This window comes from Mugil cephalus, chromosome 19 (assembly GCF_022458985.1).
Source record: "Mugil cephalus isolate CIBA_MC_2020 chromosome 19, CIBA_Mcephalus_1.1, whole genome shotgun sequence".
NCBI lineage: Eukaryota > Metazoa > Chordata > Actinopteri > Mugiliformes > Mugilidae > Mugil > Mugil cephalus.
In genome coordinates, this window is record NC_061788.1 from 12,106,217 (window position 1) to 12,120,314 (window position 14,098).

Below are 14,098 nucleotides of genomic sequence, written 5' to 3' on the forward strand. Positions count from 1 at the left end.
ATGCTCTTATTTTATCCATGTGAAGCACTTTGTCTCAGCTGTAGCTGTTGTTTAAAGTGCTATATAAATAAAGTTGAGTTGAGAGAGTTTAACGGAGGGATACCTGTTACAGTAATGAATGCAAAAGAACTAGGAACCCCTCCACCTAGTAGTCAAAGTAAAACTGACATTCAAAGATTTATATAAAGGAATTAACTCAATATTTGTATTCATTCTAAACCTTTCCACTGTACTGTCAACGTGTTGGCTTACACACACTGATCAGGCATAACATTATTACCTGGCATTTGGGTGTACATGTACCACCCACCAAGACCAGACCGGGCACCCCTACCGCATAGCAATGCCACCCCATCCCCAGCAGGATGCAGCCTGACACAGACGCAAAAAAGGTTTAGGAACAACTCGAAAAAAAAAAAAAAGGAAGAAGAACAGCACAAGGTGTCGACCTGGCCTCCAAATTCACTAGATGCCAAACTAATCAAGTATCTGTGGGACGATCCTGACTAACAACACACTGTTACCAGACACCACAGGGCCCGTGTCCATTCACTGATGAGTCACAAATGTTTTGGAGGCACAAGGGAGACCTACACAATATTAGGAAGGTCATAATGTTATGCCTGATCGATGTATATAGCTATAGACATTAGATTATATTATGCAGACATTATTCAACATTTTCCCTCATGGGATTAATAAAGTATCTATCTATCTATCTATCTATCTATCTATCTATCTATCTATCTATCTATCTATCTATCTATCTATCTATCTATCTATCTATCTATCTATGTAACTGTAATGCAACGCATTACGCTTGACACTTAATGCGATCACTGCAGTAAATGCCATATGTCACACACACACGCGCGCACACAAACAAACGTGCGCCCATACGCTACAACCCTGTGATGAGGACGTCATCATGATCCCCCCCCCTCTCTCACATCCACTGCCTTTATCCTCCTCACCCGCAGTAAAAGTGCAGCCTTCATGCAGTGGTGTGGTTCATCATTTCATCCTTTCCTGAAAAATTCGCCGTGTGCTATTTGTGAAAGTATCTCACTGTTAAAAGGAGACACGGCTTCACCCAACAGCTGCAAGCTAACGGGAGCCTAGGAGGAGGAGGAGGAGGAGATCTGGCTAACCACCACCACCACCACCATCACTCAGCTAACCATCACACAGCTGTAGACGGTCGACCAGCAACTCCTCGCGAACTGATACGCGACTCTCCGTCCATCCCGCCGGAGTAGCAGCGACCGCCGAGAGGGGCAAATGAACGAGCTGGTGAAGAGTTTGCCCTCCCCGACTCTTCCCGGGGTGCACTTCCCGAGTCTGGACGCCCACAAGGGCTGGCTCTTTAAATGGACCAACTACCTGAAGGGCTACCAGCGGCGGTGGTTCGTTCTCAGCAACGGCCTGCTGTCCTACTACAGGTACCGGGTAACCAAGGGTTACAGGGACACCTGTGACCACTAGTTCAAAATACAACTCAATACTAATTGGTTTATTGACGGCGTTGTTGGCGCAAGGGCCACGCTGAAAATGATATGTTTGGTTCGTTTGAAAAATCTTAACTTTTACCAGGCTGGAGGTCCCGGAGCGACACCAGTTTAGCAACAACAAAAACCACCTGAGTCATAGCTAAGAAGAGATGGAAAGAGACCGGGACGATTTTTTTCCTCAACAAAACACTGAAAATAGGAATTGGCTAGTTTTTAAAAGCTTTGTCTTTGATAAGATGGCAAAAATAAATAAATTAAAAAATAAATAAAATAAAATAAAATGAAAAAAATAGTAGAAAGTATGGAAAGTATGTGATTTAAACATAAGGGGTTGTTTATTGTCCCTACCTCATCTTCTTATTTACATGCAATTTCCTTTTTTTATTATTTTTTTTAACCAAATTAGGGTTTAAGGTCTGAGCCTAAATTTGCCCCTAATTGGGCTTGAAATCTTTTACGTACTAAGATGTATAATTACTATTAGATGACGTAGCTAGCTAGTGTAAGCTAACCAGTTAGCAGGGTTTAATCTAAAGTAGTTGAATTAGAGTTAAAATTCAACAGCATCGCAGTTTGTCTAGTGTAGTATTATCTTAAAACGTGATAAATAGTGACGCACTAAGAGGAACCCAAACCCCTAAATGGCCGGCTCATTTCCTTTACAAACACATATTATGAATTATATATAGGTTGTGGCATTAAATGCACAAAACAATATGGAGGTTTACAGTACATGTCTGCATAAATTAGCCCCACACTTTTAAATTTTCACATGACTTAATGTGATCAAATGTATGTTTTCCTAGTGCTTTGCTGTAAGTTATTGGAAAAGAGTAACATGATCATGTATGAACGCTGCTCTGCACATTGTCCAAAGCCCGTCTCTGTCTGTGTAGTCGCCGGCTGCAGACTTTTAGTAGAGAAGAGGCATTTGGGTGCTATTTTAATGCTAAAGTGCATTCAAGTAGAGCTGCCCCATTTTGTAAGTGGAGCATTTCAACACGGAACATGGCAGAGAATCTGTAGTTTCCGTCCTTTTGTCTCTTTTGACTACCGCTTATTGATTTCACGTCGTTTCCCCTCAGGACCCAGGCTGAGATGGCGCACACTTGCCGGGGCACCATTCCCCTGGCAACGGCACACATCGAGGTGGGCGACACCTGCCACTTGGTGTTAACCAGCGGCGGCCGAAGCTACCACCTGAAGGCCACTTCTGAGGGAGAGTGCCAGAGATGGGTGTCAGCCCTGCAGCAGGCCAAGGCCAATGCCACTCTCATGATGCCTCACTCAGGTGAGGTGGACATCTTATACTCTTTGTGATGCTCACGTTTCAGGCTGCATACTGTGATAGAGTGCCACTGTTCAGGATTTAATTTCTTTTTTTTATATATTATCCTGGTTTGCCTTCACTAATGGTATGGTGAATGTTCCCATGTCGTTCAGGATAAAAAATATTCATTTTTTGAGCGATGCATTCCTTGTTTGTCAAAAAAACACCTGCAGACTTTCTCAGAATATGCACTTCAGGGGAAAAAAACATGGTTCAGCTGAGAAAGTCTGAAGCAGCCAAGCTATTTTTAGTTGTAACCTGAATCCGTGCCTGTGCAGCCATTTATCTGAATGCGTTTTGTTTCTTTGTAGCCTTTGGTGTCATGCATGCGACATGACACAAGATGGCAGTATGCTGTAATGGAAACCAGAGCCGTGTCTAATAGGAGATAGGTGGGATTCAAGGCAAAAAGGACAACACTTGATTAAATCATCTTATATTAAATGACATATTCCATCCTCAGTCATCCTTATAACACTTTACTTACGGGTCATAAAATATAACATCAAATAATATGAGCTGTTTTATGACCCATGAATCTCGAAGGCTTCTGTCCAACCCTGTATCTTAGTGGGTGCTTAAAAAAAGAACCAGCGTCGTGAACCTGCGGTAGTTCTTTTCTTTCCATGCATCTTTCCCTCCTTTTTACATATGTGCACAGACACACATGCAGCTCCCACCTCCCTCCCACTCTCGTCTCTCTTTCCCTCCCTGTCTCCTTCAGTATGACGACAGTGAGTGCTGAATGAAATGACCTTCCTTTAGACTCCTCCTCCTCCCGTTTTGGTAGCAGGAGGGGTAAAAAAAAAAAAAAAAAAAGGAAGGATGGGGGGGTGAGAAAGAGAGAGCAGGACGTTGTGAGGATTTTCATTGAAAACATTTTTCACCGAACACTCTGTAGACAATAGGGAGACACGAGTGCAGCCTTTTTAGTGAGTGTCACCTTGTAAGTAACCCGTTCATTATTTTCCTAAGAATAAGATTTAAAATAGAAGCTATGTGACTGCTTGCGTGCATGTTTATGTGCCTGTTTATGGAGTTAATTAAGTTTAAAATTTGTGTATCAAATCCAAATATATTATAAGAACAGCAGTTTTCAATGTCACTGTAGAACAGGGTGATATAGTGCATATTTCTTCAGATCAAATCAAGCTTTATTGTCATTTTGACATCCATACAACTGTAATGCAGATGATCTATCTCTATGCCTGTGTTTGTAGCGACTGGATCATATCATACTAACTGCAGCCACTTGAGAAATCGTTACTGAGAGGCATGTGCTTGAATGCACCTTTCAGTGCACCTGCAGGATGCCAATAAATGTTCATCAGACGGTGATTGCTGAAGTGTTAGTGCTGAATCCACCAGGAGACCTTGCCTCACTGGTAGTGATTACTGCTAAAATACTAATCAGGATTTAAAGAGCTGAGCCTATTCATAACATTTCACACAGCATTACTCTCGGATCAGAAATGGTGTTTACAGTGCTCCTACTGTATTTAGTCTGCCTTGTCAGTTTTCTGTTAATTATTTACGCCACAGATTTGCGTTTGGTGCGTTTCACGTCTGCTCATTAAAGCTGATGTGTTTGTATGTATGTGCAAGCTGACGCACGCATCCTCATGTGTTTTGTTTAAGTCTCTGATTATAGATCGTCATCTCCTTTAGTTGTGAGCAAATAAACTGGCTAAACGTGTCTCAGAACAGCATTAATTAAGTGGCTCCGTATCCATCACATAACAACTTACGAGCCAAATTTAACACAGCGTGAGGACGAATCCAAAAAGCCGTTAACGCAGAGGAAACAATTCACCTGAGACTGTGCCTCGGCGAGCTTTCATATCAGATTTTAAAATGCTTCGTCTGTGAAGTGAGAACTGTGATTATTCTCTCTTCCCACACTGTGTCCATATTGATGCTCTCTCTATCACCTGTGGGTGGGTTTTTATGATTCAACCAATGAGTCATCGACTGGTCTCAGACTGTCCAGTGTCCTGTGTGAAATATAACCCTTTACTGCGCAGACTAGACCAGTATGTATTTGCCCTACATGCTTATTATTATAGCACCATGTGTGTGTACATATATATATATATATATATAAACATGTTGGATGGCAGATGGCTCTAGATCTCAGATTCATAATGTTTTAACACCTTGAGCACCAGAAGTCAAGTGAGTTTTTTCCTCTCCGCTATATGTGGGTCATGAAACCATTACAGATGCCTGAAGGATTTTTCACTCTCTCATTTTTAATCTTCTCCTCCAGAGACTCCGTTAATCCAGTTTGCCCTGATTGTTTTTATTTAGTAGTTTTTCCTCCATGCTTTGGTACTCATAGGCGACGCTACGCTGGCCTAGATTCGGTCAACGTGTTTGTGAGTTTTATGAGTTTACACGACGTTTCTTTCGACTGACGAGAAATGTTTTGACCTAGAAAAGTTTCATTACTGAGGATTATGGCGCTTATATGAATATATATTATTTAAAGCTGGATTATTTCTTTTCCGCTGATGTATTTTTTAACCAGGAGGCTTTGACAGAATGGAGTTTGTCCATTGTGATGACACACAGATGCGTTATCATGTGTTGCGTGATACTATTCTTAACCTGTAATGTATTTAAAAAGCTACAAATGGAGGTTTTCAAAGCAACAAATATGCCAGACCGTGAAAATGTTTTGTCTAACTTGTTTATTTCAGTCGTAAAGGCAGAATGGAAGGGAGACGCTGACACCTTAAAGGCTTTAGCTGGATGTAGAGCCTTATAATCAGTGTCGTAAATTTTCTTCATGCCTAGTAATCAGTCTCCAGTCTCCCCGTGCTCCTCAGAAAATCCCTAAGACTGATGGCTCAGCTCGCACAGGCGAGGGGTAGAAGGAGAGATAGAAAACGGGTAGTGCGTCATCTTTTTTTTTCTCCCGCTTCCTCTAAAAATAGCCTTGCCTCCCGATTGCTCAGGCCCACGTTTCCAGGGCAACAGTGTTCATTCACAGCTTTCCGATCTTGTAGAGGAAGGGTTGTGGGGAATCTGGGTGTGAAGTGTTAACATCATCCTCCGTCCGTTTCCCAATAACCTTCTCTCTCAACGTGTCTAAATCTAGAGTTTCTGATGATTCAATTCAATTCCCCGTTGTTGTACTGTTTATCACATTTATATAATTTTGCCGGCATAAATGCCCACATTGTTTGGAAATTCAATTCAATTTAAACGAGCGTACTTTGTGTCTCTGTGTGAAGATGACTCGGGAGATGAGGGCCCTGTACCCCAGGAGGATCGTGCTGTAAACCAAGGCGCGCTCAAGAGTCTGGCCACCAAGCTGGACGACCTGAGCACCTGTAATGAGCTGATAGGAAAGCACGGCGCCGCCCTCCAGCGCTCCCTCAGCGAGCTCGAGGATCTGCGCGGAACCACCGAGAGCACGGACAAAGTGAAAGCCGTTAACGAGCGAGCCACTCTCTTCCGCATCACCTCCAATGCTATGATCAATGTGAGTTCGCACGGTTCTCAACCGGTGTACGGCCACTGCGAAATGGGGTCGGATCCACTGCGAGCGGCTCTTGTAATGAGGGAAGGTTTGCTCCCTTGATGTGTGCTGTGCTGTGCTCTCACCTCAGGCTTGTCGGGACTTTCTGGATGTGGCAGAATCTCACAGTCGGAGGTGGCAAAAGGCCCTGCAGCATGAGAGAGAACAGCGTCACCACCTGGAGGAGACCATTGAGCAGTTAGCCAAACAGCACAACAGCTTAGAGAGAGCCTGGAGGGAGAATCCCACCTCATACACAGGTGAGAGGTACTACTGTCCTTCTCCTGGACATCCTGGCCTTCTGTGTGGTGTAAAAGGCTCAGAGTATATACAGCCCTCTTCTGGCAGCTAACAATAATGCAGTGACAGTTGCAATGTTTTTGTGCTTATATGGCTATATGTCTTGCTGATGATAGCATCTTTTGTGATCATTAGCTCACGTGGTTCATATAGCAGCATCAAGCATTTTAACTATTGTGGACTATAAATAACAGAAGCTGCTTCCTCTTCGGATCTAGTCTCAATGAAAGACAATACATTTCCAGTCTCTGTGAACTGAAGACTGATCTGACTGTGCGTTGCTTGCCATAGGTGTGGAGCACTCTCAGGAGGGGGATGCGAGCGATGAGAATGACGAGGCAGAGTTCTTTGATGCCATGGAGGACTCCCCTGCATTCATAACCGTCACTGCTGCTGGCGACATACGACACAAGTGAGAGACGTCATTTCTCCACACGTCCATCTTGCTGTTGCTGTTGTGTTCTAGCCGTTTACATTGCATTGCCTTCTCTCAGGCGCTCAGGGAGCAATCAGAGTATGATGAGTGGAGGAGTGCCCAATGACTGGACTCACTATGAGAACGTATGTCCCAAGCACGCACACTCAATACACGAAATACATATAAACCATCATCTTAATCCTCATTAGTCCATTTGTATGTTTTGCCTTTTGTCGTGGTTTCACAGGACACCTCAGGCACAAACCACATGCAGCTGCGGAGAACGAGGCGCAGTCGGATTCCTGATAAACCGAATTACTCCCTCAACCTGTGGAGCATCATGAAGAACTGCATTGGCAAAGACCTGTCCAAGATACCCATGCCTGTAATTGAAAAACATATCGCAGCTCCTCACAAACCTGTGAAGTAAATGTAAGAAGGCAAAATGGGGAATTCTTGACACCAGAGACTCCCTCCTTTGTTGCAGGTGAACTTCAATGAGCCGTTGTCAATGCTGCAGCGTCTGACGGAGGATCTCGAGTACAGCGAGCTTCTGGACCGAGCAGCTCGTTGTGACTCGTCCCTGGAGCAGATGTGCCTCGTGGCTGCCTTTTCCGTCTCCTCCTACTCCACCACAGTCCACCGTACAGCAAAGCCCTTCAACCCTCTGCTTGGGGAGACCTATGAGCTCGACCGACTAGAGGAGTACGGTTACCGCTCCATCTGTGAGCAGGTATGACAAAATAAATCTGTTTCACACAGATTCAATTACGGTGAAGAGTAAAAACATCAAGATATGATCATAGTGCGTGTGCTAACACCAGCTGACACCTTTCACTCTCAGGTCAGTCATCATCCACCAGCTGCTGCGCACCATGTGACGTCACAGCGAGGATGGACCCTATGGCAGCACATCACTATTGACAGCAAGTTTCGTGGGAAATATATTTCTGTTGTGCCATTTGGTAAGAAGCAAAAACTGGTCTCGATGCAGTTCAAACGGACAAACGGTAGCATCAACAATACTGCATAAATGTGTGTATGTCTTCCACCACAGGAAACATCCACCTGCAGTTCCACTCGAGTGGGAACCACTATGTGTGGAGCAAAGTGACCTCAACTGTGCACAACATTATTGTAGGGAAGCTTTGGATTGATCAGGTGTGTTCCCATTGTGCTATTTATGTCCGTTATATCCGTCTAGTTGCATGTTTGTAGACTAATAAAGGGTCAGAATAGCAGCTTGTAATGGATAATCTTCAAAACCACTCGGATCCCTGGAAACCCTAAAACAGAATTAAGTCAAAATTGTTTTGGTGTCGATGATAATGTGGGTCTTTGTGTGCCTGTTTGGGTCGCGCAGCTGAGGAAAGATGTTTTGATCCTCATAAACTACAAAAGTCACATCTGTTTCTCTTTCTGGCTTCCTGCCTGTTGCTCTTTGCAGTCGGGGGACATTGACATTGTAAACAACACTACCAAGGATACCTGCCGTCTCAAATTCTCCCCCTACAGCTACTTCTCCAGAGAAGTCCCACGCAAAGTGAGTCTGTTCTACCCTTTCATTCAGTAGCACACAACTAGCTTCTTTGTTGGCTGCGTCCATTCAAACTTCACAGACTTTAATCAGTTTTACACATGTCAGGGGGAAACACTCTACAAGCCTGTGCCAGGAAATTCCAACACTGTATTTGCAGATGTAGCTTCACTCTGCCTGGTATTGGCTGCAAAGTATCTTGTATCTTCTGTTTTTACTACTCAGCATCTACCTTCAAAGTCGCCGACTCATCAGCTGAAATAAACCGCAGAGAATATATAGCATGTCTAAAACTTTTTGCTCCGTGTGATACGTTGCACCCCGTTGAGAATATGTCAGTGTCTGGGAGTCAGAGTGTGCTTGTAACTGATCTCTTCCTGTGTGTCTTTTGTGTCTGTAGGTGACGGGAGTGGTAGAGGACAGAGAGGGCACAGCCCATTACATCCTGTCGGGGACCTGGGACGACAAGATGGAAAGTTCTAAAATAGTGGACAGCAGCCAAGGCTGTGGAGGCTCTGAAGGCAAACAAAAGACAGTTTATCAGACTCTTCAGCCCAAACTGCTTTGGAAAAAATACCCCCTCCCGTATGTTTATCATATGTAACACATTTCTAACAAATCTTGATGACTGAGTGTGTCATTTTAACTGTGTGCTCTGTATGACCTCTTGACTTTCCTTTCCTTCCCCAGAGATAATGCAGAGAACATGTACTTTTTCTCCTCCGTGGCTCTCACCTTGAACGAGCCGGAAGACTGTGTTGCGCCCACCGACAGTCGCCTGCGGCCGGATCAGCGGCTAATGGAGGCGGGTCTGTGGGATGAAGCGAACGGCCAGAAGCAGCGTCTGGAGGACCGTCAGAGACTGGAGAGAAAAAGAAGGGAAGCACAAGCTAATGAGGCCCTGGAGGAGGGTGAGTACAGAGAAACCAAGATGAAGGTTCTGACTTTTAGATCTTGTGGTCATGGCATCCCGAGTTAACCAAATGGCAAAGTTAAAGAGACTTATCATTTTACATCTTTATCCAATCTTAACATTCAAACACACACATAGTTTTACAGTAACATTATCCTCTTGAATACATGAACTGTAAGTCAGCAGCTTAAGATATGACACAACACAATACGATACGATGCGATACGATATGATATGATACGATACAATACAACACGATACGATACGATACGACACAACACGATATGACACGATACGATACGAAGTTCAGTTGGAATTCAAAACATGTCTTAAGAAAGCATGATTCTGTGTCATCAGGCCAAGACATTGAAGGTTACCAGCCTCTGTGGTTTGAGAAGAGGACAGATGAAAGGACTGGAGAAAGCACCTATGTCTACAGAGGCGGCTACTGGGAGGCCAAAGAAAGACAAGACTGGAGCCAGTGTCCTGAGATCTTCTAAAAATTTCCTAATACACACTGTCAACAGACAGAATGAGTGGGTCTTTTTTTATGTAAGGATGCTTACAAACTGAGTTCGGTTGTGCACGTGTATGAGTGAGTGAGCCAGTTGTTCACTCCCTGAATTTCAAGCACAACAACACATGCTTCCACTTTTCTCATTACTTGCTTCTGCTCTGTAACACCTGTTTCTGGAAAGCATGGCCTCAGTTTGATTTTATGCTTCGTGTGTGTGTGTGTGTGTGTGTGTGTGTGTGTGTGTGTGTCATTGACATCCGCTTCACAGAGCACACTTCATTTAGTGTGCATGAGGTATAGTATCTTGGGGGTAAGGAGTGAGATGAACGGTTTGGTACAAGAACTGAGTGTCTTGTTCTCTTCAGCTGGAACAACTGGTTCCTTTCTGGGCTCTGGGAGTGATTCCAGGATTTAGAAGAACTGTAGCAGCACAGAGCCGTTTTCTTGCTAGAAAGCCTTTTTTCGTCAGAGTGTAATTTATCAGCTCTCACACCCCCCGATTCTTGGGTATTTTTTTTTATGACTGTGTTTCTTTAAATGGCCCGAACGGCACGTTGAAGGATTTACAGTTATCGCCTGAATGGCCCCCGAAGGAGAGCTATCACTTAAACCAAACTAGATGTCAGTCTCTTTGGACGGTTAACTGATCTCAAAAATATGTTCCTCATTCTATTAGGGGTGCACTCCACTAATGTTCCCATCGGCTGAACCGTAATAGAGAACATTACACACCGTTAAAGCATTTGAAAAATGTCTTTCACCGACACCAGGGGAGTTGTTTTTGGATAAATTTACAGAAACACCATCATCACTTGAGCAATCTCTGCTGAAAACTTGCCAGGGCTGAGAGAGTCTATCAATAGACACTACCGAGTTGTATTATGGGAAATGTAGGCTCCAGCATTTTGGAGCCTGGCTCATAACAGGGATTCAAAGTCAGGATATAGCAGCTTCTACTACATCCGTTTGGACATTTTTCCTATTATGTTTTTTGTCAGTACTTCCTGACAGTCTTTCATAAAGACAGTGAATAGTACATGGAGTACCTTGACCACCCCTTCAAATATGTTGAGACTCGACCATGAGTGTAGAACTGTTAAGCCTGCAGGACTTTCCTCAACAAAGGATTATACTGGTGCTTGATAGTAGTTTTAGCCTTAATTATTTAATTAAATACTAAATTCCCTAGTAACTACCACTACAAAAAATATTTTGTACAGATTGTAGCAATCTGGCAGGATTTTTTCTTTTTTCTTTTCAGGGGATTTTTTAAAAATAATAATTTTACTTAACATTTTAAGGTTTATCTTCTTGGTAACAAACCTGTTTACCCACTTTGAAAAGTGTTAACAATGGCTAGTCTATGAGTAATTTAAATTTTTAAAAGTGTGTTGCATATGCCAGCAATAATACAAGCTGCATATATAGATGAGAATCATATGTTTTATAAAGCCCAAATATGGTGTTATAATAATAGTATCCCATTAGATGAATGAGTTACGTGAAAAACCTGATTTATACACATCAGCCAGTAGCCAGAAACAATGTTAAGGAATGGCTAAACAATACGCTCGCTAAGTTTTTTTTTGTGTGTAAGCATTTACTGATGTAAAATTGTGACTAATACATACACTGTAGAACAAATATTTATCTGTTTATTTATAGCTCATTGTGTATTATAACAGGGCATGATGCACATGTACAACTCTGGTTCGTTTTGGACTGTATATAGCAAGAATATAATATAAATAATCACCTCATCGATAATCAACATTGCTTCACGTTACTTGAATATTCATATTCTGGTCACTGCTTAATCTCTATTGTGTATACATGATCTTAAATGGAGTCAAGATCGTGCACCGGTGAATGCAGTGTTGACAAAATCATGTTCTGAATATGAGTTTATAAGACTCAGTCTATCACATTAATGACGCAATTAAGCTATTGTTCAGATAAAGCACAAAGTTGTATTTAACATATGATCCATGCTACATCTCAAAAGGTTTCCCATAACAGCATACAGTATAGCTATGCATGGTTTTAGAGTGCTTATGCACTTCTGTAGTGAGGAGCCTCTTCACCTAGCTACTTGTTTGTGGATTCTTACTTAAACATGATGTGAATTCACCTTTTGTGCCCAATTACCTCAGAGGTTTTACATTTCTGAGCTCAAATAAAAACGTAAATCAACTGCTGTGAGATTCTTTATTATCAGGCCAGTGTTCCTTGGGTCTTTCTTTTCTTTTTTTTTTTATCTCACCAGGGACACGTGATAAATAATAAAAGAAGACATCCAGATAAACACAGTCTTGTCACAATACCTTGAGGCCACTGTAGGTTTCTCTGGGGACGGTGTCTCATGTCTGGCCTGAGGCTGAACACCAGCTGTTGTCATGAGTCCAAAACTAACAAACCAGACACCAGACCTAATCTTAACTCACTGTTAGCTTCCTTGGAAATGCTAATAGAAAAATACACCCATATTACACGTCATTAAGTACACTAGTGAAAACGACTGCATTGTAATATGATAGTCTTGCATTAAATCTTAACTTCATGAAGGTTGTGGTATTTGACATTTGTTTAAAATAACTGAGGACACTTCAGATTTAACTGTGTTTTCATATTGGAGGCTGTGTTTAATTCAGTATAGATTAACAGCACCACAAACTACACCCTGCAAAATGGTCAGCCTGTTGAAGTACCACCTTTCTGACGCTGTTTCATCATATACTGAAAATTGTAACAGTCACAGTAACACTCAGGTTTAGTACGCGACTATCACTGTACCTTATGTGTTGGCAATTGAGTGTATGTAAAGTGTTTAGCTTATCTATTTGTGTAGATGATGCCTGTACTGTCACCCCCCTCCCTCCCCCTCCCATAAATCCAATCACAACTAATCTGATGGATGGATTTCAGTACATTTAAAGCTATATAATGAAAATATTACAATGTGTTTAGTAGGTTGTAGATGTATAAAACATAAGATAAAGATATGTACTGTGTATTACATAGAGGATGTGTCAGATTGCACCATTCAGTCCCTAATCTTAAAGGGGTGGCTTTGCCCTTTAAATAAACCGCCCAATGAAACAGCCTGGCTTGGCTGACAGTACTGATGGGAAGTTCGACTCTTTTATGAGAGTCGGCTCTTTTGTCACAGCTCCCAAAGAAGATCTGGTTCTTTCGGGTCCCAAGCAGCTCCATATTTAGTATCTGCCTAATAACTGTCTCATTTTGTGCAGTTATGAACAAAACACTTCAGTCAATTCCACCCAAGCAAAAACAAATCCAAACTCAGTAAACAGGAACGAACAAGTGTTGTGGCAACGCACACTGCAAGTGCTGTGATTGGTCCGCTTGGTAGTAGCGTGTTGCCAGTTTAGCATTTCCAGCTGCTTTACCATCTCCTCAGTTTTTGGAATTGTTTTGAATCAACACAGATTGGTAAGGATGACTGAGGAGATTCAGAGATACAGACATGTGTATGACTCGTATTCAGCGAAATTTCAAAAAAAGTTTCAGGCAATGTAAGCATGGAATCGGAGGTGACTTCGTTTTGAAAAAGTTTTCTGTAAATATGACGTCGCCTTGTCCACATAAAAACACTGAAATGTTGTACAACCGCCCTCAAATACAACACAACAGAAAAGAAGAAATAGAGCGTGTGTGTAAGTATACGACTTATGACTAATGAGATCTTGCTCTCTATCTAGTGATATCAAGCTCTGTAGCTTCTGCAGCAGGAGCCTGACACTCAGTGTGTTTACATGCACGTGAAAAAAACTAATTATTGCCTCAATCGGACTATAACAGGAGAATTTAAGTGCATGTAAACACGTTACTCCAATTAAAATTGGAGTTGTCATTATCTGATTGAGACGCCCAGATAATGCGTTTGGAATCAGAGTTTTCATTGGATAATGCGTGTGCGTATGCTCCACAACCGCTGTGCTGGCGTGTGACCCCGGAACAAACACATCCAAGAAAGCCGATCGCAGAAGAAGACGAAGAGAAACCGAGCTGCTAGAAGAACCATC

General features: G+C 42.5%; 1 protein-coding gene across 1 annotated transcript; it reads left to right on the forward strand.

The window, feature by feature from the left end:
- Positions 1–953: 953 nt before the first annotated feature.
- LOC124996934 (oxysterol-binding protein 2-like) lies at positions 954–12,246 on the forward strand. The gene is made up of 14 exons (XM_047570359.1): positions 954–1,442; positions 2,597–2,802; positions 6,081–6,331; positions 6,459–6,627; positions 6,959–7,079; positions 7,162–7,228; positions 7,333–7,470; positions 7,573–7,818; positions 7,930–8,050; positions 8,143–8,246; positions 8,533–8,628; positions 9,023–9,207; positions 9,313–9,533; positions 9,893–12,246. The coding sequence occupies exons 1-14, from the start codon at positions 1,282–1,284 to the stop codon at positions 10,033–10,035; spliced, it is 2,229 nt and encodes a 742-aa protein (XP_047426315.1). The 5' UTR covers positions 954–1,281; the 3' UTR covers positions 10,036–12,246.
- The last annotated feature ends 1,852 nt before the right edge of the window (positions 12,247–14,098 follow it).